Source organism: Cibotium barometz, chromosome 32 (assembly GCF_041138505.1).
Source record: "Cibotium barometz isolate CiBa-2024 chromosome 32, ASM4113850v1, whole genome shotgun sequence".
NCBI classification, from domain to species: domain Eukaryota; kingdom Viridiplantae; phylum Streptophyta; class Polypodiopsida; order Cyatheales; family Cibotiaceae; genus Cibotium; species Cibotium barometz.
In genome coordinates, this window is record NC_141077.1 from 10,877,330 (window position 1) to 10,904,495 (window position 27,166).

The 27,166-nt window shown below is 46.3% G+C and overlaps 1 protein-coding gene across 1 annotated transcript in view; it reads left to right on the forward strand.

Annotated features, from left to right (window-relative positions):
• Positions 1 to 603: 603 nt before the first annotated feature.
• Positions 604 to 27,166, forward strand: part of LOC147619811 (putative zinc transporter At3g08650) — a 52,036-nt gene continuing 25,473 nt past the window's right edge. The window contains exon 1 of the mRNA XM_086825652.1: positions 604 to 1,456. Coding sequence (XP_086681778.1) covers positions 695 to 1,456 — 762 coding nt within the window. The 5' untranslated portion in view covers positions 604 to 694. The remainder of the gene's footprint in view (positions 1,457 to 27,166) is intronic.

A 27,166-nucleotide genomic window follows, 5' to 3' on the forward strand; every position in this document is an offset into this window, starting at 1 on the left:
GCATTAATAAATATGCATTTATATCTTGAATAAGGTATACCTTCGACTTTCCTCTCGTTGCTGCGTCCTCCTCGAGCCTACTTGGCATTGGCTTCCTCCAGCATATGTCCTCCAGCTTACTCACCTGCACCTCCTCCCCCTCACATGTCTGCCCCCTCCCCTCCCCTCCTTTCCCCTTCTTGTGTGGATGCCTGCATACTCAACAGAGAGAGTGGGGCGTGCAAAGAGAGAGAGAAGCAAGCTTTGAGTTTGAAATCTTGCGCCTCCTCCTCCTCACATGCCCCTTCTTGTGTGGACGCTTGCATACTCAACAAAGAGAGTGGGGTGTGCAAAGAGAGAGAGAAGCAAGTTCTGAGTTTGAAATATAGAGAGAAATTGGGCCGTTTTGAGACCTACGAAGCACAAGCATAGCAAAACAGACGTCGACCTCAGAGAGAGACAGAGGGACAACGTTGAACGCTTCAGATGGTGTGCATGCAAGACATGTCAAACCACACAAATAAAGAAACATACTAATACGGGACAATTTTGAAACCATTAATTTTTTTTTGAGATATTCACTTTTTCGAAGTGCACATTGATTATGTGCCCAAGAAAACGTTTTGGGGCCATATAATATTCAGAGAGCGCGTGAGAGAGACTCGGAAAATTAAAAACCGACCGGGCGAAAAGTCTATGGGCGCACCACTGGTGGATGCAATCGCCCACCTATTTCTGTCTCTCAGTTGGTCTTTCTACCCAATCGACGACGATCATTGACGACATAGGGCAAAGCTTTATATCCGGCGAGGAATGCTGCTTCTTTCTAGATACATCAAAGGTTCTCTCATGCGCCATGGTCAACAGATGCAGCCTGATGGCCGTGCTCTGTTTCATCTTGCTGGTAAGCTCCCAGGCGATGGCGAACGAGAATCCCTTCTCTTCTGAGGTGGCCGCTGAAGGTGCAGGCAACAGGCCAGGGGTGACAATCAACTACGGGGATGCAGCCTCCAAAACAGAGTTGTTGCAGACCATCAATAATAATGCCGACAGCAAGCAAGTGTCTAGGAGGGTTGCGAACGAGAATCCCTTCTCTTCTGAGGTCACCCAATTGGCCGCTGAAGGTGCAGGAAACAGGCCAGGGTTGACAATCAACTACGGGGACGCAGCCTCCAAAACAGAGTTGTTGCAGACCATCAATAATAATGCCGACAGCAAGCAAGTGTCCAGGAGGGTTGCGGTATCTACAGTGGCCATGCTTACCCTAGCCATGGCTGCCGCCACAGGCTTGGGTGCAGTTCCTTTCTTCTTCATGGACTTGCAGGCTCAGTGGGCTGGCATTTGCAATGGCATTGCTGCAGGCGTGATGCTGGCTGCTAGCTTTGACCTCGTCCAAGAAGGCCAGAAGTATGGTGGTGGTACATGGGTAGTCATGGGCATTGTTGCTGGAGGCTTCTTCATCCTTTGCTGTCAAAAGGTAAGACACTGGTTTCAATATTCAAAATGCATGTCACTTCACATGGATTTGGCATGTGTTATGTAGAAGGTGGGCATATAGAGGAGAAAAATTACATGGAACTGGGAAGAGTGGGCATGCAGGGAAGCATGGATCTCATGGAACCTGGATGCCAAAGGGCAAGAGTGGGCATGCAGGGAACTTTTAACATCTAGATCTCATGGAACCTGGATGCAAAAGGGCAAGAGTGGGCGTGCAGGGAACTTCAAACTTCAATGATCATTAACCAACCGAAGAGCCAAGTGACCAAAATAGTAAATCCAACACTCATATCAGCCTGTCCACGGGTGATAAGGGCAGGTCAACCAGCTGAGTTGGGCAGTTCGGGCGTCAGATGCCTGTGAAAGCTGATCATGCTCAACACCAAACACATAGATAGATTAACCCGGATCAATTCTGCAAATAAGCAATAGTCAAGGCTGAAGTGACATTCACTACTTTATATTGCTCAAAAGATGATATATACAATGATTTTTGGCCGTGTTTGATGCTAAGCATATAGAGAGATTAACGCTAATCAATTCTGCAAATACGCATTAGACAAGGCTGAAGTGATGTAAAATACTGTATATTGCTCAAAAGATGTCATATAAATGATTTTCGTAGATCTACACTTAGGTCTTTGTAGAACACTTGTGTTTGTATTACGTACAAGAAAAGGACGGTTACAACTGAATTCTCCATAGCCCAAACAACCTGTTGAACACCTCTTAGCTGGTCTATGAGTAGAGAAACGCTCTGTTGAGAGTAGAGACTAATGCTGAGCAAATGCAGATGATTATGACAATTTGGCTACCCACATATATATATGCACCAATGCTCTTGGTCGGTTTGTTTTACTGCTATCGGCCAGGTCCATGACCTTCTATGTGTCATTGCCACCATGTCATCATTGCCACTTGGCACATGTGCTATTCGATTGCTCCCAAGGCTTGCTATTTGATGTCCGGCGGGTCCATGCTTGGGGGTTGTGCCTTGAATACTCATAGGCATGTCGCATTCTCCCCAACTTGCATCGTCGTTGTCCGCAGTTGCATGGCCTACTGGTAAGCTTTTAACAATGAGCGTGAGCTGGTCCTCATCAAACTAGGTTGCCTGTTGGATTGGATAGCCCTTGAACTTGAGGAGATATTATAGTTGCTTCCGATGAAAACCTCGCTTGTACTGATGCAAAGCAACTTGCTTTGGTACCAAGACATCTGGTAATCCTTCGTCATCCACCAACTTGGGTTCATCCTCATCTAGCAGAGCGCTCAACTCTGGCTCATTATACTCCACAAGGGTGCTTGAATGAAACGCCGGATGCATCCTCCAATGGCTTGGTAACTCCATCTTGAAGACTACATCACTGAACTTCTTGATAATCTTGAATGGACCTTTCTTCTTTGAAGGTACTATCTTGATGATGTTTGTCAGCCTCTCGGACTTGCTTTGTCTGGGCCTTCCATATGTCTTCCCGAACATATTGCAATAGTTGGTCTAAATCTTGAACCACCTAATTTGCAACGTAGTCCTCTTGGAAGTTTCGAGAGCTCGGATCATTGGCTTAATAACGAGATGACCATATATGTCACCATTTGGCCACCTGAATGGTTCACTCTTGCTTTCACACTATGTACATATTGGATTGGTGTCCATGGCTTATGGAATGTGCCTATGCATGTGATTGACACGTGTCATGCTGTATAGTTGGATATGATATTCCGCTGGGACTTGACGTTATCATGCCCGGAATATCTGGAGGACTTGGCTTTCCGCTGGGACTTGTGCCTTTGTGTACATGCCCAAGAACGCCTGGAGGATTGGCTTTCCGCTGGGACTCGTGCCTTTGTGTACATGCCTGGAAATGCCTGGAGGATTGGCTTTTCACTGGGTCTGGTATCGCATTGCCTGGAAACGCGTGATCTTATATGGTTTCATGAACGGAAATTGCTCATGCTAATGTTGCATTGCATAGCATCTTTATGTGCTCGCCTGCAAATGAAATTGCATGCTGTTTTCATGCCTGCATGACCTATGTGTAGTTCCGGGCTAGGGGACGCCCGCCCGTGAACCGTGCGTGTGAAACTGTCTGCTGACATGGTTGTGTGGCATGTGAACAGGTGGTAAGTATTACCCAATCTAGGCTCAAATAGCCCTTAGGGCTTAGCCAATATTTATAAGTGAGTGCGTTCCCACTTCATTAAAGTTTGGGCGCCCAAAAGTCACTTATAAATTATGACCACTTCCAAGTTCACACTCACTGAAGTCCCAAGGCGGACAAGACTCAATGTCCAGGACCTGATCTTCCTTTTTACTCATAAATGGGCATCTCCCCATGTCCCTTCACCTGATTGGACCCCAATTCACTTATTAAGAGAAATTCGTGTTTTCTCTTCATGAGGATTTTTGGAGGCTGAAAACTATGTTTTTCCACCGTTTCTCTCCATTTCCAAGCTCTCCATAGCCATACCCAACTTGCTAGGGTGTTTTCCAAGCTTCCAAGAGTGTTTCCAAGTGCTAATCACTCTCTTACTCACTCCCAATGACTGAAATTCAGCAAAACAGCTCTCATTTTTGCTGTAATTTCTGGTCTTTTTGCTGAAAACCCTAATTTCAGCCTTCTTTTCTCAAGTTGAACCATAGGGGAAGCTTTCCCAAGGTTCCCTTCATCCTCTTGAAGACTTTTGTCGCGAAGGATTGCGGCAAATCGAAGATATCAACAGTTCTAAAGCTTCCAACGCGAAGGCCTTGAATTGCAACAACTTCTATGAAGACTGGTAAGCTAATTGGACAATGTGTTGTCATTACTTATTCAGTAGAAGGGCAGGACTCCTTGTTTAGCCGCCCTATGTAGTATTTCTCTTGTCCTATGTGCTCTTGAAGATGTTGCTACCTTGCTTGGTAGAACATAGAGCCAATGGTAGAGAATATGGGCACTGAAGTCGGGCCGGGCATCAAGGCAGCTCCTTGGTGATCTACATCGACATACCATTGTTTTCTAAATGCTGAATTTCATATGCATTGGCATGGAGAAGCTATGTATTGAATTTCTCCAATAGTAATACAATTTACTCAAGGGAGGGGTCGGCCGTTCCGGCTCATTGTGTCTCTTGTCAATTCAACAATTTACTTCTTGTATATGAGCAAGTGTCCTTCAAATCTTAGTGTATTTAAGTGTATTGATTAGCATTGTATTCAACCAAGTCACATTGGTATCAGAGCAAACGGTTCTCTCTCACTTCTATCGTGAGAGACGATCACCATGAACACTAGCTATCTCTACACTTAGAACATTATGGACAGCCATACAATGAATGTTGGTGATGCTAATACAAGAGGCAGGGACAATGAAATGCATGCCTCCAATGCTTTACAAGATGAGCAAACTCATGTGGTGCACAATAGGGAACATGAAAATGTGGGACAGCCGTCCCGTGGCAAAGAGAAGATGCAAGAAGAAGAGTCCATAGTCTTGAGAGCTGAACTTACTCGTATGCAGGCTCTTCTCCATGCACAACAAGAAGAATTGAATCTCTATCGCCGCGAGGATCCATTGGTACATGATCGTTTGAAGGCCAAGAAAGCTGAATCTTATATGGATCATGCAATGGCAATGATTGCTCAAGAGTTGCACATGCAACCGAGGGATGCAGCATGTGCATACTTGGCTTGTACCGAGGATGCCTATGCAGAAAAGGCAACCATCCCACATGTCTTGGAATCCCCACAAGTGCCTGAACAAGAACTTATGTCTAAGAGGATGAATCTCCATGCGATGGGAGAGGAACAATCAGTGACTTCACGCCATGCAGGAATACCTCATGTAGCCCGTGAAAGATACAATGTTTATGGCAGTGGTCAAAATGTATGTCAAATGCCATTGCCGGCTGAAAATGTACATGCACAACACATGCAACATGGGCTGCAATTTTCTGTCGGTGCAAGTATTCCACGTATCTCTCATGCCACTCATGCCTTTGAGTGTGCTCGTGAGGGAGAAGCTACGGCTGAAAATGTATCAATTGTTGGGTGTTGGACTCACACACTCACACAAACAAACCTGCACATTAGGGTTAGGTGCAGGGTGAGAGAGAGAGAGCCAAAAGTGTGGTATCCACAAAATGCAAGTCAACCCTTGCATGTGTGCCACATCCATATAATATAGAAGTACAAAATATTATATGTTAGAGTGTCCTTTCACACTTGATGTCCAAGGGGAAAAACCACATGGGAAAAAGTGCCCTTGGTTAAGCCCTGTTCACACATAGCACTACCATAAGTGAGCATATGCCTACAAATCCCCCCTGTAGTGGAAGTGTGAACCTGTACAAGGTAGCAGATCACTCTCTGTATGAGAGTAAGCCCAAAGCTTTGCGGAAAGCTTCAAACTTTTCTCGAGGTAAAGCCTTTGTGAATAGATCTGCAACATTATCCTGTGTAGGGCAATAAGATAAACTGATCTCCCCTGCATGTAGCCTCTCTCTGACATAGTGATAATGAATCTCTATGTGCTTGGTACGTGCATGAAATACTAGATTTCGTGCCACGGCCATAGCACTCTGGCTATCAGTGAGAATGGTGGTGGGTGTCTGCTGACACTCACGAAGATCAGCCAATAGTCTCCTCAACCATACACAATCTACTGTAGCTGTAAAGATTGCCCTGTACTCAGTCTCACAAGTAGATGTAGCAACAGTGGGTTGCTTTTTACTCAACCAAGATATGCATGAGCTGCCAAGAAAAAAACAATTCCCACTGGTGGATTGCCTGGTATCATAATCACCAGTCCAATCTGAATCACTGTATGCATAAAGCTGCAAACTGCCCCCCTTGGGATAGAACAAACCAAGATCCAGGGTACCCTTAAGATATCGAAAAATGCGTTTGACTGCTTGCCAATGCTTTGTGCCTGGGCTGTGCATGAATTTGCTCAACAAAGACACCCCAAAAGATATGTCTGGCCTCGTGTTACACAAGTAAATGAGGCATCCCACTGCCTGGTTGTAAATGCCGGCCTCAAAAGGCTCTCCAATATCATGCATAGTAAGCCATACACCAGGTTCTACCGGAGTAGAAATGGGCTTACATTCATCCATGTGAAACCTTTTTAGCAAACTATTTATGTACTTAGTTTGGTGCATAACAATGCCATCATCTGTATGCATAAACTGTATGCCGAGATAGTAGTGTAAAGGCCCCAAATCTGACATATCAAATTCAGCTTTCAAATCAGCTTTGAAATCTGAAATTTGTGCTTTGCTTGTACTTGTAATGAGCATGTCATCTACATACAAGATGACTATGAGAATATCGGCATCGGTTTTCTTCACATACAATGTGCTTTCAGCTGGACTATTCTCATAACCTTGACTGGTTAGATGAGCATGTATTTTATCATACCAAGCTCTTGGAGCTTGCTTTAACCCATACAATACTTTGTGCAACCTGCATACCTTATGTTCCTCACCAGGAACTACAAAACCAATGGGCTGATTTACATATACTTCCTCCTGTAAATCCCCATTTAAGAATGCAGTTTTGATACCCAATTGATGCACTTTCCATCCTTTATGGGCAGCCAATGCAATCACTGATCTTATTGTGGTCATCCTCGAAGTAGGAGCAAAAGTCTCTTCATAATCTATTCCCTTTTTTTGGGAGTAGCCCTAGCCTTCTCAAATTTCAGCAAAACCCAATCACCTTCTTTGATTTGCATGTCCCCTCTATGCTTGTCAGTAGCCATTTTATGCTTATCTTGAGACCTTGCAATGGCTGTCCGGACCTAAGCAAAGGCTACATCCAAGTCACGAACATATTCATCAGCTGCAAAAATCTCATCCTTTGTACGAAGGATGGGTGGCAAAACCACTTTGCTATACATAATCTCAAACGGGGCCTTTCCCGTGGAGGCATGGATCGTATTATTGTAGGCAAACTCAACAAGTGGAAGATACTTCTCCCATGCAGTCTTTTGATCTGCCACATAACACTTCAACAAATCCAACACGGCTGAATTTGCAGCTTCACTTTGGCCATCCGTTTGGGGATGATAAGCTGATGAAAACTCAAGTTTAATACCCATGTTATCAAATAAAGCCCTCCAAAAGAGGTTGGTAGTCCTGGGATCTCTATCCCCAACAATGGATTTAGGCATACCATGATGCTTGAAGATATTAGCAAGAAAAAGCTTTACAATATGATCAACTTTAATAGTTTTCTTGACAGGCAAGAAATGAGCTTGCTTGCTGAACTTGTCCACAATGGTCCAAATAGCATCATTCCCATGCTGGGATCTAGGAAAGTTCATAATAAAATCCATAGTAATACTTTCCCAAGGTTGCGAGGGAATAGGCAATGGCTGAAGCAAACCTGGAGGTTTTTGCCTGTCAAATTTCACTTTTTGGCAAGTAATACATGCACGTATATAAGCCTCAATGTCTTTACGCATGCTTGGCCAAAAGAAATATCTCTCAATCATGCGTGTAGTGGGCATGATACCACTATGACCAGCATAAGGTGGAGCGTGATATTCCTCCATAACCTTTGGACGCAAATCCTTCACCACACATAGGCAGTTATCTTTCATAAGATAACCCTCATTGATAACATAAGAGGCATGTGAGTGACCAGCCATCAAATCAGTCCATATATGGCAAAAATCAGCATCCAAATGATACAAATTATGCATAGCAGAAAAGTCCCCATGAGAGGCCACTGAGACTGCAGCCAGATAAGGCCTCCTGGACAATGCATCGGCCACCACATTTTTTTTTCCCGGAGTATGTATAATCTAAAAATGAAACATGGAAAGAAAGTTTGCCATTCTCATCTGCTTCTCTGAGAGTTTTGTTTGAGATAGAAAATATCTCAAGCTTTGATGATTTGTCTTGACTACAAATTCAGCCCCAAGAAGATAATGTTTCCATATCTTTAAATCATGAATTACAGCCAAGAGCTCTTTCTCATAGATATCCATATGAAGCTCAACATCATGCAAACGACGGCTCTCGTATGCAACTGCATGCCCTTCTTGAATTAGGACAGCTCCTATACAATCGCCACAAGCATCACATTCTACTACGAATGATTTTTGCAAGTTAGGAACAATTAATACGGGTCCACATATGATAGCATGCTTGAGCTGCAAGAAAGCATCTTGTTCTTTTGAAGTCCATTTGAAAGTGGTTTTCTTCTTTGTAAGATCATGTAGAGGGGTGGCTATCATAGCAAAATGCCTTATGAAACGCCTATAATATGAACATAATCCCAGAAAACTACGTACTTCATGTACGTTTTGCAATTCTGGCCAATTCCGAATGGTCTTTATCTTTGCAGGATCCATTGTTACTCCATCCTTGGATACAATGTGTCCCAAATAATGTATCTCTAAAAGGAAGAACTCACTTTTCTTGGCATTAATGAAAAGTTTATGCTTCCGCAAATCTTCAAACGCTGTGAGTTCTATGTTCCTGCTCATTCTTGGAGAAAACCAAGATGTCATCAAAGAATATACCTATGAATTTGCGATGGGGTCGGAATATCCTATCCATCATACGATTAAACGTGGCAGGAGCATTGTTGAGACCAAAGAGCATCACTAAAAATTCATATAATCCAAAAGGCTGTCCTGAATGCAGTTTTATGGACATCTTGTGGCACCACTCGTATTTGGTGATAACCACTCTTCAAATCAAGACGGCTGAAACAAGCCGAACCACCAAGCTTATCCAAAATGTCATCAATACGCGGAATTGGGAATCTGTTCTTGATGGTAAGCTTGTTTAAAGCTCTATAGTCCACACACATGCGGAATGACCCGTCTTTCTTTTGAACAAGAAGCACAGGAGAGCAATAACGTGAGGAACTAGGCTGAACCAAACCTCTCTCTAAAAGCTCATTTACTTGCTTCATGATCTCTTCTTGTTGTGCGGCACTCGGGTTTGTTAGGTGGAGAACTACCTGGCACAAGATCTATGCGATGATCCTTGGGCCTTTGGGGAGGTAATTCACTTGGCAATGCATCAGCAAAACAGTCGTTGAATGCATGAAGAAAATTCAGCCTATCGTAAGTCATAGCATCCACATTTTGATGACTTGGTACAATGCTATCACGAACAAAAACCAAGTACGCAGAAAGACTCTTTTTCATTGCTTTATTAATTTGGATGTGAGATACAAGTGGGATGGAATCCCCTTCTTTGCCAGCATCAATGAAATGCATGCGGCCTCTATGCATAAAAGAAATCATGTTGGTCTTGTACTCTTTGTGGGGCTCAAGCCTATGATGCTATGGCTTGCCCAACAATACATCACATCCATTTAGTGGTGCAACTAAGAAATGTTCATTATCAAGGTAGCCCTGGATATGTATGCGCAACTTCCCTATCAGTGGGGTAACCTGCACCTCTTTACCAACAAAGACAGCTTCGGCTTCAATCTGAGGTCCCATGTTCTCAACCTCAATACCCAAGGCAGCTGCCGTTTGTATAGAGATGAAGTTATCGGTTGCACAGTCATCAAACATGAATAAGGCGGGTTGATCCTTGATTTGACCCCAAGCCTTGCATACCATCCGCTCTTTTGCATCATGTTTTGTGTTTCCCTACACATCGGGAACTGCATGTACATTAGCCTTGGCCTGCTTATCGTCATGTTTTGGTTTGCGGTCAGAGGCATTGTCGAAACATGTGCTCTTTGCTGCCACAAGAAAAACATTTTTCCTCCTTGGCATATTGCTCTCTTTGCTCGGGGGTCAAGCCAAATTTGTTTTTCTTTGGGCCTTGATGTATTTTCAGCTCTACCTCTTTTCTTGGTCTCCTGGAAGTTCTTTTTAGGTGGTTGTCCACCTTTTTGCAGATTTGGGTCTTCCCCTTTGAACCGCCTTGATCTTGCTTAATTTTGAGCACCAATTGCTCCGTAGCAAGAGCAGAGGCTGTAAGCTGTTGCAAAGTATGTTTCGGGTGCAATTCAATGCCCGAACGATAAGCTGGTTGCAATCCGGAGCGAAACTTTCTCTTTCTTTCATCCTCAGTGATTTGCATAAAAGGAGTTACCTCAAGCAACACTTTCCAAAACTTGTTGACATACTGTTGCACACTTTCATTATCTCTTTGCTCAAGTCTATCCCACTTTTGGGTGAGAGTTTGCTCCGCATTTGGTGGCAAGAAGTGAGCATAAAATCTGTCCTTAAACTCTTTCCAGGTGCAAATGGGGTCTTTGGTGATCTTTTCAGTGATCCTCCAATGAGCAGCGGTCCCCTTAAAAAACATGCTAGCATGGCGTACTTTAGACTTCTTAGTGAAGTCCTCATCGCTAAAAGCAATGTCAAACTGTGCCACAAATGCTAGCACTTTGGAAGCATCATGCTCTCCATGAAAAACATCAAACTTAACGGACTTGTCACCTGCTTTAAATTCCTTGAGCTTTCTGGCATGAGGCTCATGGTCCTCTCTTTTTCTTTTCCCCTTATCCAACGGGGCAGCCCTATCTGCATGGGCTCCATGGGCCATCATGGAAGTTTCATGAAGCACAGTGGCATGTGCTCCATGAACCTGAGAATCAGATGCATGTGACCTTCCTGCATAAGGCAATGTCTCTCCATGAGACAACTCAGAAGGCAAAGCTCTTCTAGTGGCAGACCTGTCACCCCTACCATGGGATACATGTCTTGAATGCATGTGACCTTCATGCCCTCCATGAGCACTAGCATACATATACCTGTCAGGCTTTGTGCCTTGTGGAGAAGATGCATGACGAGAGGTGACTGTCACCTCTTCCCTTTGCATAAATGACCTCAACCTTTGAGATGCAGGATCTCCATGCTTCAAACGAGGTGGATTTCTGAATTTCAGCTCTCCATCTTCCCCCTCTTTGATGTCACCTTTGCGGAGGAGGTAGGAAAGTGCCAACTCCCTTGGCTTCTTGCCCACTTCCCATGCCATGGACTCAAAAGTCACATCTACCATTGCATCGGCTTTCCTTGCTTCAATGGCACTTTGCACATGGGGATCTTCATGCAAAAATTTCAGCTCTTGCTCTTGTGCCTGCAAAAGCTTTCTCATATGCTCCATTTCAGCCCTCATTGCATCAGGCTCTTCGTCTTGCATGACTGTCTTTCCTTGAGACAGTTGTCCCTTAGAATCACTATCATTTACCCTCTCAAGGGGCTTGTGCCTTCCTTGTAAAGCATCAGAACCACGCGAGGCACTTGATGGGCCCCTCCAATTAGGCACTTCCAAAGGGTTGCCTTGGCTGTCCATTGTGTTAAGTGTGCTAGAAGCGGGGTGTCCAATACACAGGTTCGTTTCTCCACTAAGAAGAGGGAAATAACCGTGCTCTGATACCAATAAAACCGATCCCGTCAAGTGGGAATAGACTCCGTTGGACACCCACACGCGTAATAGCACAACTTAAATATCACAATTTAAATGGACAACTTAATAACAACTGAAAATTAAAATGAAATGAAATGTTGATAGATGGACACAAGCACTGGGGCCGGAACGGGCCGACCCCCCCCTCAATATATGATATATTATTGGGAGTATTTAACAAATACAATGCTCCAAGGGTTCAATGAACCAGATGATGTCCATGTACAACTGAGATGAATAGAGTACCAAATAAGAGACTCGAAGTAGACGTTCGAAGGAGAGCGACCCACTTGAGTGGTCAAGTCTCTACGGTCCTGTGCCTTCACTGGAATCCGCAGAGAGCGCCCCACTGGTGTTCTAGGACCACGCACAAATAGGCGCTCCCGTACTAACGCCTGGCTCTCCCGATCTCGGCACCCATGGACCGTGGTTCTCCAAAAGCTTGGACTACCCGGCACCGAATGGGTGTTAGCGGTAGAGAGAATCCTTTATCAGATTTACAACAAAATCCTTTACTTAAATCTGAATCCACTTACTTGTAGCTTGCTAATGGAAGACAAATACCCGAGGCGTTTGTGTGCAGCTACTTGAGAGGGACACCAGGACGCAGCAGCCTGTCGAGGAGGAGGAGGAGCAGTTGCCTGTGGAGAAGGTGTAGCCACTTGAAGAGTGGAGAGGAAACCTGGCTGCTTGCAAGGTAGAGGGAGCAGCCCACCAGCGTGTAGCCACCTGAGGAAGGTGAAGAGATGCAATCGCATGCAAAGTGGAGCGCAGCCTGCTGGTAGAGCACAGCCGCCTGAGGATGCAGAAGCCGCCTGGCTGCAGTGGAGAAGGGGTAGCCATCTGCAAGGGAGGACGAGGAGGCGCAGCCGCCGCTGAAGAGGAGCCGCCTGGCTGCAGAGCACAGCCGTTTGAGGGTGAGCAGAAGCCGCTTGTATGGGCAAGAGATACCTGGCTGTAGCCGCCTGTGGGGAGGAGGCACAGCCGCCTGCAGAAGAGTACAGTCGCTTGTATGGGAGGAGGAGCAGGCGCAGCCGCCAGCTGAAGAGGAACCGCATGGCTGCAGTTGAACCGCCTGTATGGGAGGAGGAGCAGGCGCAGCCGCTAGCTGAAGAGGAACCGCCTGACTGTAGAGCACAGCTGTCTAAGGGTGAGCAGAAGCTGCCTGTTGTGGAGAAGGGGCAGTCGCCTGCAGGAGAGGAGGAGGCGCAGCTTGAGGAGGAGGAAGCGCACAGTCGTCTGTTTGTACGTGAGCAGAAGGATGGTCGCCTCTTTGTAGGTGTTGGAGGGGAAGTATACGACCACAGTTGGCCGGCTCCCCAAGCTTGCATGGGGGCGGCCAGTTTCAAGGTGTGGTGTGGGTAGGTGGCCATGCACCCACCCCCACACACATAAGGGGTTAAGTGTGGGGTTTCCCTCCCCACCTTGGCCCACATGTGGGTGTCCACTTTTAAATGAATGTGAACTTACAACCTTATAAAATTAAAGGTTAGAAAGGAAAGCTATTAAACCAACAAGTGCAATACACTTACCACCTGTTCACATGCAACAAAACTCGTTAGACGACAGAGCAAACTTCACGACTCAGTGGCAGGCGTCCCCGCTTAGTAAGTGGCACGTCAAACATGCAAACACAAGAATACAAGTCATGCGAAAACAGTTTCAAACATGCAAAACATGAATGCATGTGCAAATAGTAGCATGGCCATATCTCCGGTTCATGGAACAAGTACAAAACATCTGTCGGGCACAAAAATGGCACGACAGAAAACATAAATCCCGGTCTTCCTATGGAGTGACAGTCCCATAGGTAAAACACAGTTCTAGGCACGAGCCTCCCTATGGAGTGACAGTCCCATAGGCAAGAGAGGGCACAAATACTGGCTCTTCCATGGCGTGACAATCCCATGGATAGAACACAGTCTAGGTCATACACGGGTGGCACCAGTCTGGCTCCCGTCCATGTTAAGCAAAAATATTGGCCCCTTCACATGAGACACCGGCCTGGCCTCAAGTGAACGAGACACAAATCTGGAGATGGACCAAATGGTCGGCCAATTGGTGACACAGTCAGTCAGTCAAGTCTCTTAACCCACTTGAAGAGAATCATTCATGCATATAGAAGTCAGTCTAGGAGCCTTAGAGTTTGCATTAGGTCATGGTCTGCATTGCATAGCATTCATCTCATGTGTATGTGAATCTTCCCTTAACCTTTATAACCTTTAGCCATAGCATTATAGCCCAGCTTGCTCTGTAGCCCAGTTGGCAGCATTATAAGCATTCTATTCAGCATTATTAACTCATTTAGCAAGTTGTGTAGCATTAGTAAACCAGCTGACCGGCCGCGTTGCATTCCAGCATTCATTCATTTAAGCATTCAGCAATCGAGTCATCAAGCGATCAACATCCAGGCTGAAGCGTGCGACAGCAGTCGGCCAGCTCATCTATGGTTCAAGAAGCCTATATAAAGGCGTGAGTGCTCATAGTTGTAATCATTCATTCTTCTAGGGAATGGGTCCAGCATTAGGAAAGTTTTTGGGTGTTTCCCACCTTTTATGAAGGCAGCCTATGGCTGTAGATTAGGAGTACCTTTTTGTACAATATGAATATACTGAGTTTCCAGCCATATCTCTCTCTCTCTCTCTCTCTCTCTCTCTCTCTCTCTCTCTCTCTCTCTCTCTCCCGCTTCGCTCTGCGCCCACCCCTCCCGCTGCTCCCTTCGCTCTTCGCTCTTCGCTCTCCCCTCCCGCTGCCTGCCTGCGCCCCCCATCTCTCTCTCTCTCTCTCTTTCTCTTTCTCTCTCTTCCGCCGCCCTGTTAGCGCCGCCTGCTTCGCTTCCCCCTCCCGCCTGCTGTTCGAACTTTCTGTCACCCCCTCTCGCCTGCTCGCTTCCGCCGCCTTCCCTCCCTGCTCGCCGCCGCCGCCCTGTTAGCGGCGCCTGCTGCTCTGTACGCCGCACAGTTCTGCTGGCAATGGCCAGCCTATCTATCCGTTAGGCTTCTCCGGCCCCCTTTCCCCACCCACCCTTGCTCAGGCTCCCAAGGCAGCAGCATAACTCTCTCTCTCGCTCGCTTCTTCCATGGTTTCCCCCTTACGCAACCCGATGAAGGCGACCTTTATGGTCACAAACAAGAGGATAACAAATGTGGAAAAGGAAATGAAGGAATGGAAGGCAGAGATGGAGGGATGGTGGAAGGAGAAAGCCAACTTTCTCCAAATGGTATTCAATGAGGGTAAGCGGTGGAAAGAGGAGGAGGAGGACCTCTTAGCGGAAGTCAAAGACCTTCACGGGGAAGTCAACACGCTCAAAGGCGTAATTTCAGCTCTTCAGAGGGAGCTTGCAGAGGCCAAGGCAAATGGTGGACTTGAAGAAGGTGAAATTCAGCCATCAATGATAGAAGAGCTCAAGGTTATCAAAGAACAAGTACGGGCAATTAAGGAAGAAGAGAAGCAACATGAAGCAAAGACTTCCTCATGGGTGGAAGTCATCACCAAGACGGAAAAGAAGATGGATGAAGCGGAGAAGTGGATAGAGGTCGCCAAGAAGGGTAAAGGTAAGGAGATAACAACCCCTACACCTACAATCATTAACATGACTTTGGAAGAGGAACAACGAAGACGTACACGTGCTTTGCATGTGAGGATTACCGGCCTTAAAGACAGGGATAAAGTTGAAGAGGAGGTGAAAGAGCTTATGGTGTTGATGGGGATTGACAGTCCGACACACGCAAAAGCTTGGAGAGTGGGCAAAAAAAGCGGAGGCAACGGGGAAACATCAAAGGAGAGAGCTCTCATACTTCGCTTCCCCTCTATTGAGGCGAAGAAGGAGTTCTTGAAGAGACGACCCACTTTAAAGAATACAGGCATTTTTCTTGGTGATGATCTTACTCTTTCACAGCTTGCACATATGAAGGAAGTTATGCCAGAGATTAGAGCGGCAAGAGAAAAGGGAAAGATAGCATTTTATAGAGAAGGGAGAGTGGTCATCGTGGAGCGACGCTCTACATGACGGTGCGAGACCTATGGGACCAAATTAAAGCTGGCAGCCTGGAACTGCAATGGATCCCTCAGACTTGATGTAGGTGCCTTTGAGGACAGCTTTAGAGATAGAGATATAGTCTTCTACTCGGAGACTCACCAGGCTCTTGGTCAGATGATGCCACAGGTGACAGGATACAGATGGGAGACAGCTTGCAGAGTAGGGACGAGATCGGTACACAGTAGTAGAGGATCAGGAGGGGTGGCAGTTCTTTTCAGGGAGGAGCTGCAACCGCTTCTACACATCGTTCGGAGAGATGATCAGGCCAGATATATGTGGGTGAGACTGAGGGCCGACACAGGCAGATTCCTGTATATTGCCATATGCTATTTTGCTCCTAGTACATCGACATATGCAGCACCTAGAGGGCAGTCTCCTTTCTCTGTGCTAGATGATGACATATGGGAGTTCTCTAGGGATGGAGACATCATCCTGTTAGGGGACTTTAATGCCCGGACGGGCAACCGCCAGACAGCCTTTTATGATACCTCGGAGGAGATGCTGAGAGAGCTGGACACTCTGGATATGGGATTAGACAGACGCTCACAGGATGTGGAGTGCACAGAGTATGGGAGATATTTGGTAGATATGGGGACTGCACATGGGTTGGCCATACTTAATGGCTTGCAGAGGTTTCCGTCAGCAGAGCTGGATTTACTTGCTTTCCACATAGACATGGTGCTAGCACAGTGGATTATGTTATGGCTATGCCCAGCTTTGTTTCATGCATTGAGGACTTCACAGTTGGATCTCGGCCCATTGGGGTAGTAGTGGATCATGCATTGTTGACATTGACTATCTCTTTTCACTTTACCACAGCTCAGAGGACACGAGGGGCAGATCACACTCGATATACTTTTACCTCAGAGACTGATGCTGTCTACACAGATGGGATTTACAAACGTCTGTACACAGAGGAGCTAGGGAGACCTTTGGAGGAGTTGACCCATATACTGACAGAGACTTTACATGATGCAGCGAGAGAGGCATATCCACATACTCAGCCTGGACAGAGACAACGTTCTAGATGTATGCCCCAGAACAGCTGGTATGATGAGGAGTGCAGAGAGACCAGAGCCCGACTGCAGCGGGAGGTTGCTTTGGGAGTCACTACTCACCGACAGTCACGTATTGCCTTCCGATGTCTTGTGCGAAGGAAGAAGCGGGCCGGCCTTGCTCAGCTAGAGCAGGAATTATACCAGCTGTTCTTGAGCCAAGATTCGAGGGAGGCTTGGCGTCTGTTTCATGAGTCCTCCCCTGCTTTGGCCATCACTTCTACAGAGGTCTGGGGTAGTTATGCAGCATCTCTATATACAGTTCCTGGACAGACACCTTTTCCTGACCCGCCAGCACCATGCCCACAGACATGTACTTTCTTTACCGCAGAGATGGTAAGGAAGGCCATTGATAGGATGAAGACTGGGAGAGCATATGATCATGATGGATTGGTCGCTGAGCACTTTATTCATGCGAGAGACATGCTGGCAGAGCTTCTAGCAGTGATGTTCAATCGTGCTATGTGCGAAGGCTTACCCGAGACTTGGAGTAGGTCCACCATCGTGCCTATCTTCAAGTCAGGGGACCCTATGGAGCCAGGGAATTATCGCACTATTATGATTGGTCACACACTAGCACGATTGTATGCATCGATTCTTGAGCAGCAGTTGAGTAGATGGGCAGAGAGAGTTGGCATTCGAGCAGAGGGACAGGCAGGGTTCAGGAGAGGTTTCTCTACTCTTGACCACATCTTGACTCTCCGGGCCATTATTGAGGAGGGCAGGTCGCATGGGCGACGGATTTATTGTAGCTTTGTGGACTTCCGCAAAGCATTTGATACAGTGCCCAGAGCCAGATTGATGAGGCGATTACAGGAGATGGGGGTACCCACAGAGCTCATATGGGGGATTATGGCTTTATATAGATCAGTTGCAGGACAGGTACGCACCCCAGAGGGGGTCTCTACTTTGGTTCACTCCACTATAGGAGTGAAGCAAGGTTGCCCGTTATCTCCTTCACTGTTTGGTATGTATGTGGATGAGGCTTCTGACTACATTGAGAGACTGGGGGACAGAGGAGCCCAGCTAGCAGGTACATGGATCCCACTATTGTTATATGCTGATGATATTGTGTTGATCTCTGATTCCCCTGAGGGTATGCAGCGTCATCTGGATGCTTTACATGAGTTTGCACATGATAGTGGATTGTCTGTCAACCTTGGCAAAACCAAGGTTATGGTGTTTAACACCACGCCACAGTGGGTTAGGCGATCAGCTTCCACATTTACATATGGGCAAGAGATTGTGGAGTATACAGATGCATATACATATCTTGGGGTAGTATTCAGTGGGCCAGTGTTTTCGATGAGGAGAGCAGCAGAGACTAGATTGACTAGAGCACATGTAGCCCTGGGTGGTTTGGAGAGGATGTGTTCGCAGGTTCAGTTTCAGGAACCTCGAACGAAACTTTGGCTTTTTGACACTCTAGTGACATCAGCTATGCTTTATGGAGTGCAGATATGGGGACCTTCAGTGGGCCATCACAGCGCAGGCGGGTGGAGAGGTATGGAGAGGCCTTTGGTATCTATGATTGCTAGGATTATTAGAGCCAAGGCCGTGGTACCTCATGAGATTATTCGAGCAGAGCTGGCGGCTGCCCCTCTGGTGATTGAGGCTCTTACGAGATCAGTCTCCTACATACATGGCTTGTGGGATCTCCCCCGAGACAGATATGCACGCCTCGCCCTGGAGTCCTCCCGACAGTTAGCTTTACAGGGAGACACGGCTTGTTGGTATGGACAGATGACATCTTGGTTCCAGGCACATGGTTTTAGCATGGACAGATTGCCTCCCTTCCAGTATTCTCTGGAGGCACCCTCTCTCACTCTCACACGGACAGAGATTACCAGACTCATCCGTCAGGATTTAGTTCAGCTGGACATTAGGAGGACATGGATACAACCGACTGAGGAGCTGGGCACGAAGATGGCTTTCTACAGAGAGCATTTTCTTCAGCTCACAGCAGATGGTTTTGTGATCAGACCCAGTTACATGGATGTACACTTGTCTCATGCAGTACGATGTGCTATTGGTCAGATTCGCACATCCTCACACCAGCTTGAGATTGAGATTGGCCGATATAGAGGTATACCAGCTGAGGCCAGGATATGCCGAGTATGCCATGGGGAGCCAGAGACAGAGCTGCATTATATATGCCATTGTACTGCATACTATGAGATATGTGGTCGTTTCCACTGTTTATTCAGAGAGGGTTTTGGACCACTTTCCAGAGTCATGGGATACCAGGACCAGAGGTGTTTGGGATTGTTCTTGCTTGAGCTGCAGAGACATAGAGATAGCCTGCTTAGGCGCACAGAGAGCCAGACTCAGAGGCACATTACAGATTTCTTTAGTCCAGCCATCACTGCGCCAGATGGACCACAGCAGCAGTAGGACATGGATACCGCCCACACCAGGGGTACACTGATTGATCGTGCGATTGAGCTTGGGTGGTCCAGACGCCCACGACTACGGAGGGGGGCATCCCAGTATAGACGGAGGTTGCAGCGTCAGATTCGGATTATTCTTGCGAGGCATGCGGGACACCTAGTCAGGGTGCTGACCACAGAGGATATTGCCAGTGTCCGATGCGGCACATATTATGAGATGGAGGCACCTCCATAGTGTACCCCTCCGTCCCACATGATATTGTATCCTCTCACTATATTCCACTCACCTCCATAGCGTACCCCCCCCTCACTATATTCCAGTTCCAGTTTCATTTTCTAGGTGCCAGTAGTATCATCTTTATTTTTCATTTTCTGGGTTTTTTAATCCAGACATTGTATCAGATCCACCATGATGTAACTTTTGGTCTCATAGGTCATTATGGCCTTTTGAAGACGTTAATATAACATTTCATTTCATTTCATTTCTACTCTCTCTTCATGTCTGCGTTTTGCATCAGCATGTTTCCAGTAGTGTTTAGGGCTAAAAGAAGACCCCCAGAGCTTCCGCGTGTTACATTGGTATCAGAGCATCAAGCTCAGCAAAGCTAAACATTGATTCAGTCCCATATGATGGTGTACAGGTCCAAGGCACAGGAAAGTAGACGGATATGAAGCCCAAGGCAGGGAACACAGGATCGGGAAGAGCTCCCAGGAGGTTTGTGGGTGGTGTTTTACAAAGCTAGAGGGGATGGCAGTCCAATGAGCCAGATAGATTCTCGGGCAATGGTCCCAAGGGAGGATTATCCTCCAAGGGGTGATGTGAGAGTGCCAGACTCATTTCTTAGGAATGAAGACCAAGACTGTTCAGAGTCAGGGCAAGAATGGATTGTGGACTAGATGGAACAGATGCATAGATCTTAATATGAGACAGAGTGGTTTTGGAGACCGGGCCGGGTTTTCAGAGAGAAGGGTTTGCCAGGGATGGATGGATGACAAAAGGACTTCGGGAAAAGATTGGGATGATGACAGTCATCCAAGAACAGGTTGGAATTCCGTCATCAAGTTTAGCAGAGGGAGATGTCATGTGCATGACATGCCCATGTACATTCTGAGGGCTAATCCAGAAGAGGCAACTAGAAAAAGACCATTAGAGCTAGGACTTGGAGCACAAGATACAGAAGTGACTAGTTTGGACTTGGAGCAAGGGCATGGAAGGCATGGGATGCTGTCGGCTGTTGAATGGTGTTGTCGGCTGCATACAGGGTTGTCGGCTGTACGAGTGAGGCAAGGCTGCTGTACCAGAAGAAGAGGATTCAGGGGCTTGATGCACCTACCAGTGTTTATGGAAAAGGGTGCCTAGTCGGCTGGTCCGACAGCAGTCGGCCAGCTCATCTATGGTTCAAGAAGCCTATATAAAGGCGTGAGTGCTCATAGTTGTAATCATTCATTCCTCTAGGGAATGGGCCCAGCATTAGGACAGTTTTTGGGTGTTTCCCACCTTTTATGAAGGCAGCCTATGGCTGTAGATTAGGAGTACCTTTTGTACAATATGAATATACTGAATTTCCAGCCATATCTCTCTCTCTCTCTCTACTCTCTCTTCATCTCTGTGTTTTGCATCAGCATGTTTCGAGTAGTGTTTAGGGCTAAAAGAAGACCCCTAGAGCTTCCGCGTGTTACATTGGTATCAGAGCATCAGGCTCAGCAAAGCTAAACACTGATTCAGTCCCATATGATGGTGTACAGGTGCAAGGTATAGGAAAGTAGACGGATACGAAGCCCAAGGCAGGGAACACAGGATCGGGAAGAGCTCCCGGGAGGTTTGTTGGTGGTGTTTCACAAAGCTAGAGGGGATGGCAGTCCTGTGAGCCAGATAGGTTCTTGGGCAACGGTCCCAAGGGAGGATTATCCTCCAAGGGGTGATGTGAGAGTGCCAAACTCATTTTTCAGGAATGAAGACCGAGATAGTGTTCAGAGTCGAGGTAAGAATGGATTGTGGACTAGATGGAACAGATGCATAGATCTTAATCTGAGACAGAGTGGTTTTGGAGACCGGGCCGGGTTTTCTGAGAAAAGGGTTTGCCAGGGATGGATGGATGACAAAAGGACTTTGGGAAACGATTGGGATGATGACAGTCATCCAAGAACAGGTTGGAATTCCGTCATCAAGTTTAGCAGAGGGGGATGTCATGTGCATGACATGCTCATGTACATTCTCAGGGCTAATCCAGAAGAGGCAGCCAGAAAAAGACCATTAGAGCTAGGACTTGGAGCACAAGATACAGAAGTGACTAGTTTGGACTTGGAGCAAGGGCATGGAAGGCATGGGATGCTGTCGGCTGTTGCATGGTGCTGTGGCTGCATATAGGGTTGTCGGTTGTACAAGAGGCAAGGCGGCTGTACCAGAAGAAGAGGATTCAGGGGCTTGATGCACCGACCAGTGTTTACGGAAAAGGGTGCCCAGTCGGCTGGTGCGACAGCAGTCAGCCAGCTCATCTATGGTTGAAGAAGCCTTTATAAAGGCGTGAGTGCTCATAGTTGTAATCATTCGTTCCTCTAGGGAATGGGTCTAGCATCAGGACAGTTTTTGGGTGTTTCCCACCTTTTATGAAGGCAGCCTATGGCTGTAGATTAGGAGTACCTTTTTGTACAATATGAATATACTGAATTTCCAGCCATATCTCTCTCTCTCTCTACTTTCTCTTCATGTCTGCGTTTTGCATGAGCATGTTTCGAGTAGTGTTTAGGGCTAAAAGAAGACGCCCAGAGCTTCCGCGTGTTTCATTGGTATCAAAGCATCAAGCTCCGCAAAGCTAAACATTGATTCAGTCCCATATGATGGTGTACAGGTCCAAGGTACAGGAAAGTAGACGGATACGAAGCCCAAGGCAGGGAACACAGGATCGGGAAGAGCTTCCAGGAGGTTTGTGGGTGGTGTTTTACAAAGCCAGAGGGGATGGCAGTCCTATGAGCCAGATAGATTCTCGGGCAATGGTCCCAAGGGAGGATTATCCTCCAAGGGGCGATGTGAGAGTGCCAGACTCATTTCTCAGGAACGAAGACCAAGACAGTGTTCAGAGTCAGGGCAAGAATGGATTGTGGACTAGATGGAACAGATGCATAGATCTTAATATGAGACAGAGTGGTTTTGGAGACCGGGCCGGGTTTTCAGAGAAAAGGGTTTGCCAGGGATGGATGGATGACAAAAGGACTTCGGGAAAAGATTGGGATGATGACAGTCATCCAAGAACAGGCTGGAATTCCGTCGGCCAGCTCATCTATGGTTCAAGAAGCCTATATAAAGGCGTGAGTGCTCATAGTTGTAATCATTCATTCCTCTAGGGAATGGGCCCAGCATTAGGACAGTTTTTGGGTGTTTCCCACCTTTTATGAAGGCAGCCTATGGCTGTAGATTAGGAGTACCTTTTTGTACAATATGAATGTACTGAATGTCCAGCCATATCTCTCTGTCTCTCTCTACTCTTTCTTCATGTCTGCGTTTTGCATCAGCATGTTTCCAGTAGTGTTTAGGGCTAAAAGAAGACCCCTAGAGCTTCCGCGTGTTACATTAGTATCAGAGCATCAGGCTCAGCAAAGCTAAACACTGATTCAGTCCCATATGATGGTGTACAAGTCCAAGGTACAGGAAAGTAGACGGATACGAAGCCCAAGGCAGGGAACACAGGATCGGGAAGAGCTCCCGGGAGGTTTGTTGGTGGTGTTTCACAAAGCTAGAGGGGATGGCAGTCCTGTGAGCCAGATAGGTTCTCGGGCAACGGTCCCAAGGGAGGATTATCCTCCAAGGGGTGATGTGAGAGTTCCAGACTCATTTCTCAGGAATGAAGACCAAGACAGTGTTCAGAGTCAAGGTAAGAATGGATTGTGGACTAGATGACAGATGCATAGATCTTAATCTGAGACAGAGTGGTTTTGGAGACCGGGCCGGGTTTTCAGAGAAAAGGGTTTGCCAGGGATGGATGGATGACAAAAGGACTTTGGGAAACGATTGGGATGATGACAGTCATCCAAGAACAGGTTGGAATTCCGTCATCAAGTTTAGCAGAGGGGGATGTCATGTGCATGACATGCTCATATACATTCTCAGGGCTAATCCAGAAGAGGCAGCCAGAAAAAGACCATTAGAGCTAGGACTTGGAGCACAAGATACAAAAGTGACTAGTTTGGACTTGGAGCAAGGGCATGGAAGGCATGGGATGCTGTCGGCTGTTGGATGGTGTTGTCGGTTGCATACAGGGTTGTCGGCTGTACGAGAGAGGCAAGGCGGCTGTACCAGAAGAAGAGGATTCAGGGGCTTGATGCACCGACCGGTGTTTATGGAAAAGGGTGCCCAGTCGGCCAGCTCATCTATGGTTCAAGAAGCCTATATAAAGGCGTGAGTGCTCATAATTGTAATCATTTATTCCTCTAGGGAATGGGTCCAGCATTAGGACAGTTTTTGGGTGTTTCCCACCTTTTTATGAAGGCAGCCTATGGCTGTAGATTAGGAGTACCTTTTTGTACAATATGAATATACTGAATTTCCAGCCATATTTCTCTCTCTCTCTCTCTCTCTCTCTCTCTCTCTCTCTCTCTACTCTCTCTTCATGTTTGCGTTTTGCATCAGCATGTTTCCAGTAGTGTTTAGGGCTGAAAGAAGACCCCCAGAGCTTCCGTGTGTTAGAAGGTGGGACAAGTGGAGGGACACTTGGAAACTCAAGTGACAAGTGTTGGGACAATTGTCCATTCTTCTAGAACACTTGGAGCTCAAGTGACAATTGTTGGGACACTTGTCCATTCTTCTAGAACTTTCTGTGGTGAGGTGTCAACTGCCAAAAAAATAATAGAAACCTCCGAATTTAGCAAGCACAGTTAGGATGCGAAAATTACTAAATATAGTAAGTGATTCCTAAATTTTAGAAAATCTCTATTTTTAAGGGTTAGCCTTCTTAGGGCAAACCAAGGTCCCTGTTTTTTAGAGCCTGACCCTAGATTTTAGGGACCCCCCAATATGGGAGTCAAATGAAAGCTCTTTCCGTCCACATTCACAAAGCAGTAATGGTTTTTCAATTTGATGCATCTAACTCGTGTTAAATGAAAATCAGGCAATCACTAACATAGACTTTAATTGGTCATGCCATCTTATCGATTGTAATTGTCTGTTCTGGCGGATCTAGCCCACACTCCCAGGCATCAATTCTTTGTGTGTGTGAGCTTGACCCTGGTATGCTTGAGTTCTGGCCATAGGCATCCAATCAGGTCATATAGGTGGAAGTGTGTACTATCCATGTTCTAGCCCAATGGTGGACCCACCATGACCTATGGCCACTCACGACGAGTAGCCAGCTCCTATGCACGAATCTATCCAAATGAATGGATTTTCTTGCTTATCTAAATTCAAAGGAAAACATGAAAAACATAGAAGAAAGTATAATTATTACAAAGGATACAAAGAATTCTTTTTTTCATTTTGTGTTAAGCATGACAGATACAGACGGTGGTGTGAGACTTTGTGTGACAGGATCCTTTCATCTACGCATAATTCCGCTGCATGTTACATTGGTATTAGATTCAGCTTGTCCACACACATCGCATCCTAGCGTGAGAGCATCCTTGGATGGTCAAACTTCGCTTTGGCACGACCATCGACTTGAGCAAAATGTGTATAGAGGAGAGTGCACATCATCAGGAAGACGTCTCTCTCGAAGGATAACCTACTCTTCCACCACCAGGAGATACCATAGCTCTACTCAGGGCTCAGAATCAACTTCTCAAGGAGCATCTCCAACTCTTGGAGGCCACCGCAACAAAACCCACTTCATCAGCTATCCCCAACTTCATCTCTCTTTTCTTTCGGATGGAACAACAAAGACGAGAAGATGAGGCCAGACGGCGGGAAGCTGAAGCTGAAGCAAGAAAGTGACAAGAAAAAGGAAAAAGATGGGATTATGAGGATACCCAATGTAGGCTTGAAGAAGACCGGCGTTAGGTTGACCTCGCAGCTCGGGAGCACCAATGAGAGCTCGATCATATGAGCGAATGTTACTTGAACACAAGTAGGAAAGGGAGGCCATGCATCTGCAGTTTCAACATACCCTCTCTTCATTCTCTCCACCCATAGGTGCCACTAGCCAGACTCTCGCAACATCAACGAGCATCATTGGGACTCAGCTTGTAAGCCCAGCGGGGCATGCCATGATAGATTTAACCACGTGCCCAAGATATAGTGATAGAGAGAGAGGGGGGAGAGAGAAGGGAACATGCCTTGTTCCATTTCAGGAATTTATTTAGGAACAATCCATGAGCATGTTGGCTAGGATCAATATAACAATGAATACAAAAGCAAACAAGTATGCCGATGTAGAATCCCTAAGTCGAAGTTGGTGTCTATCTCTGATGCCGAGCACACCACGAGAAGGATCCACAAGAATCTCTCACCAGCCTAGTACCAGATCCAATATCCAGATCCAAATCCAAATCCAAGTCCAAGTCCAAGTCCAAGTCCAGATCCAAATCCAAGTCCAAGTCCAAGTCCAAATCCAAGTCCAAGTCCAAGTCCAAGTCCAAGTCCAAGTCCAAGTCGAGATCCAAGTCAAAGTCCAAGTCCAAGTCCAAGTCCAGATCCAAATCTAAATCCAAGTGTAGATTCTAGTCCAAGTTTAAGTCCAAGAATCACTCGCTCACCACAACTCCTATAGCCTTGTCGATGAAGAAAACCATGGAAAAGCTCTTTCTGAGATGAGAATTGATATAAACTTGTTTTAATGGTTTTCGGGTGATCGTTTTTGGAGTAGTTTTAGGGTTTTTGAAATTTTCAGCCCGTACATGTCCGCACAGCTCCATACATGCGACCGTATCGCCCTTGCAAATGCCCATACAAGTCTAAGGCTGATTGTACATCCGAAAAGCAAGTTGGAGAAGGTGTTGATGGCGAAGAAGAAGCTCTCCATGATCATAATGATGCCCATACACACACTCCATGATCTCCTTCATGATGCTACAAGAGAGGTTCAAGTCTTTTTATACTTGAAGAGGGCTCTGCTTTTTGCCAAAAGCTTAACCAAGCTTTTGCTTTTGCCTTTTTCCCTTTGCTTTCCATCTTATGATAAAATGTTACTCGCTTCTGTCAAGGTTCTTTAGCTTTGCGAGTAAGATCTTCCAACTATTTGGAGGAATGATTGAGTATATCCCTTGTAAGCGTAACCTAGTTGCTGATGCTCTTAGTAGAGAGAGCAGCATCGAAACCATGCAGGAGTCTACCATTCTCGAGATCTCTGGAAAAGACTTGGATAGCATGAAAGATGTCTTGTGCACACCCATCAGGTGTACAAGTGACATGGCATCATCTAAGCATCATAAACATTTATCAGGTATTATTCAGGGTCATTAAGCATCATCCAGGGCATTTAAGCATTAATCCAAGCATTCTCAGCATGTATGGGACTAGTTCAGCCCCATCTTCAGCACATGAGCATTAGGGCATTGAATAGCATCAGGTCGGAGCAGTTTATCCAACCGACAGCAGTTTATCCACAGCCGACAGCATTTAATAAGTATTTATTGCAGTTGTGAAGGTATAGATGGCAGCCGACTGTAGTGGGGATAACCGACCAGCATCAGCACCTCATATATAAGCAAATCACATCATTTCAGTAGAGATCATATGAGCATCTCATCTCTCCTCAGCGTTTTCCATCCATGGAACAAGGGAGAAGCAGATCAGCAGTATAGCTAGCATATTCAGCACATAGTTCATCTTCCTACCTCCCACATAGAGGAAAGCCGGCATTCAAGTGGTGGACCTCAGCATTGGAGCAAGGAACAATCCTCATCAT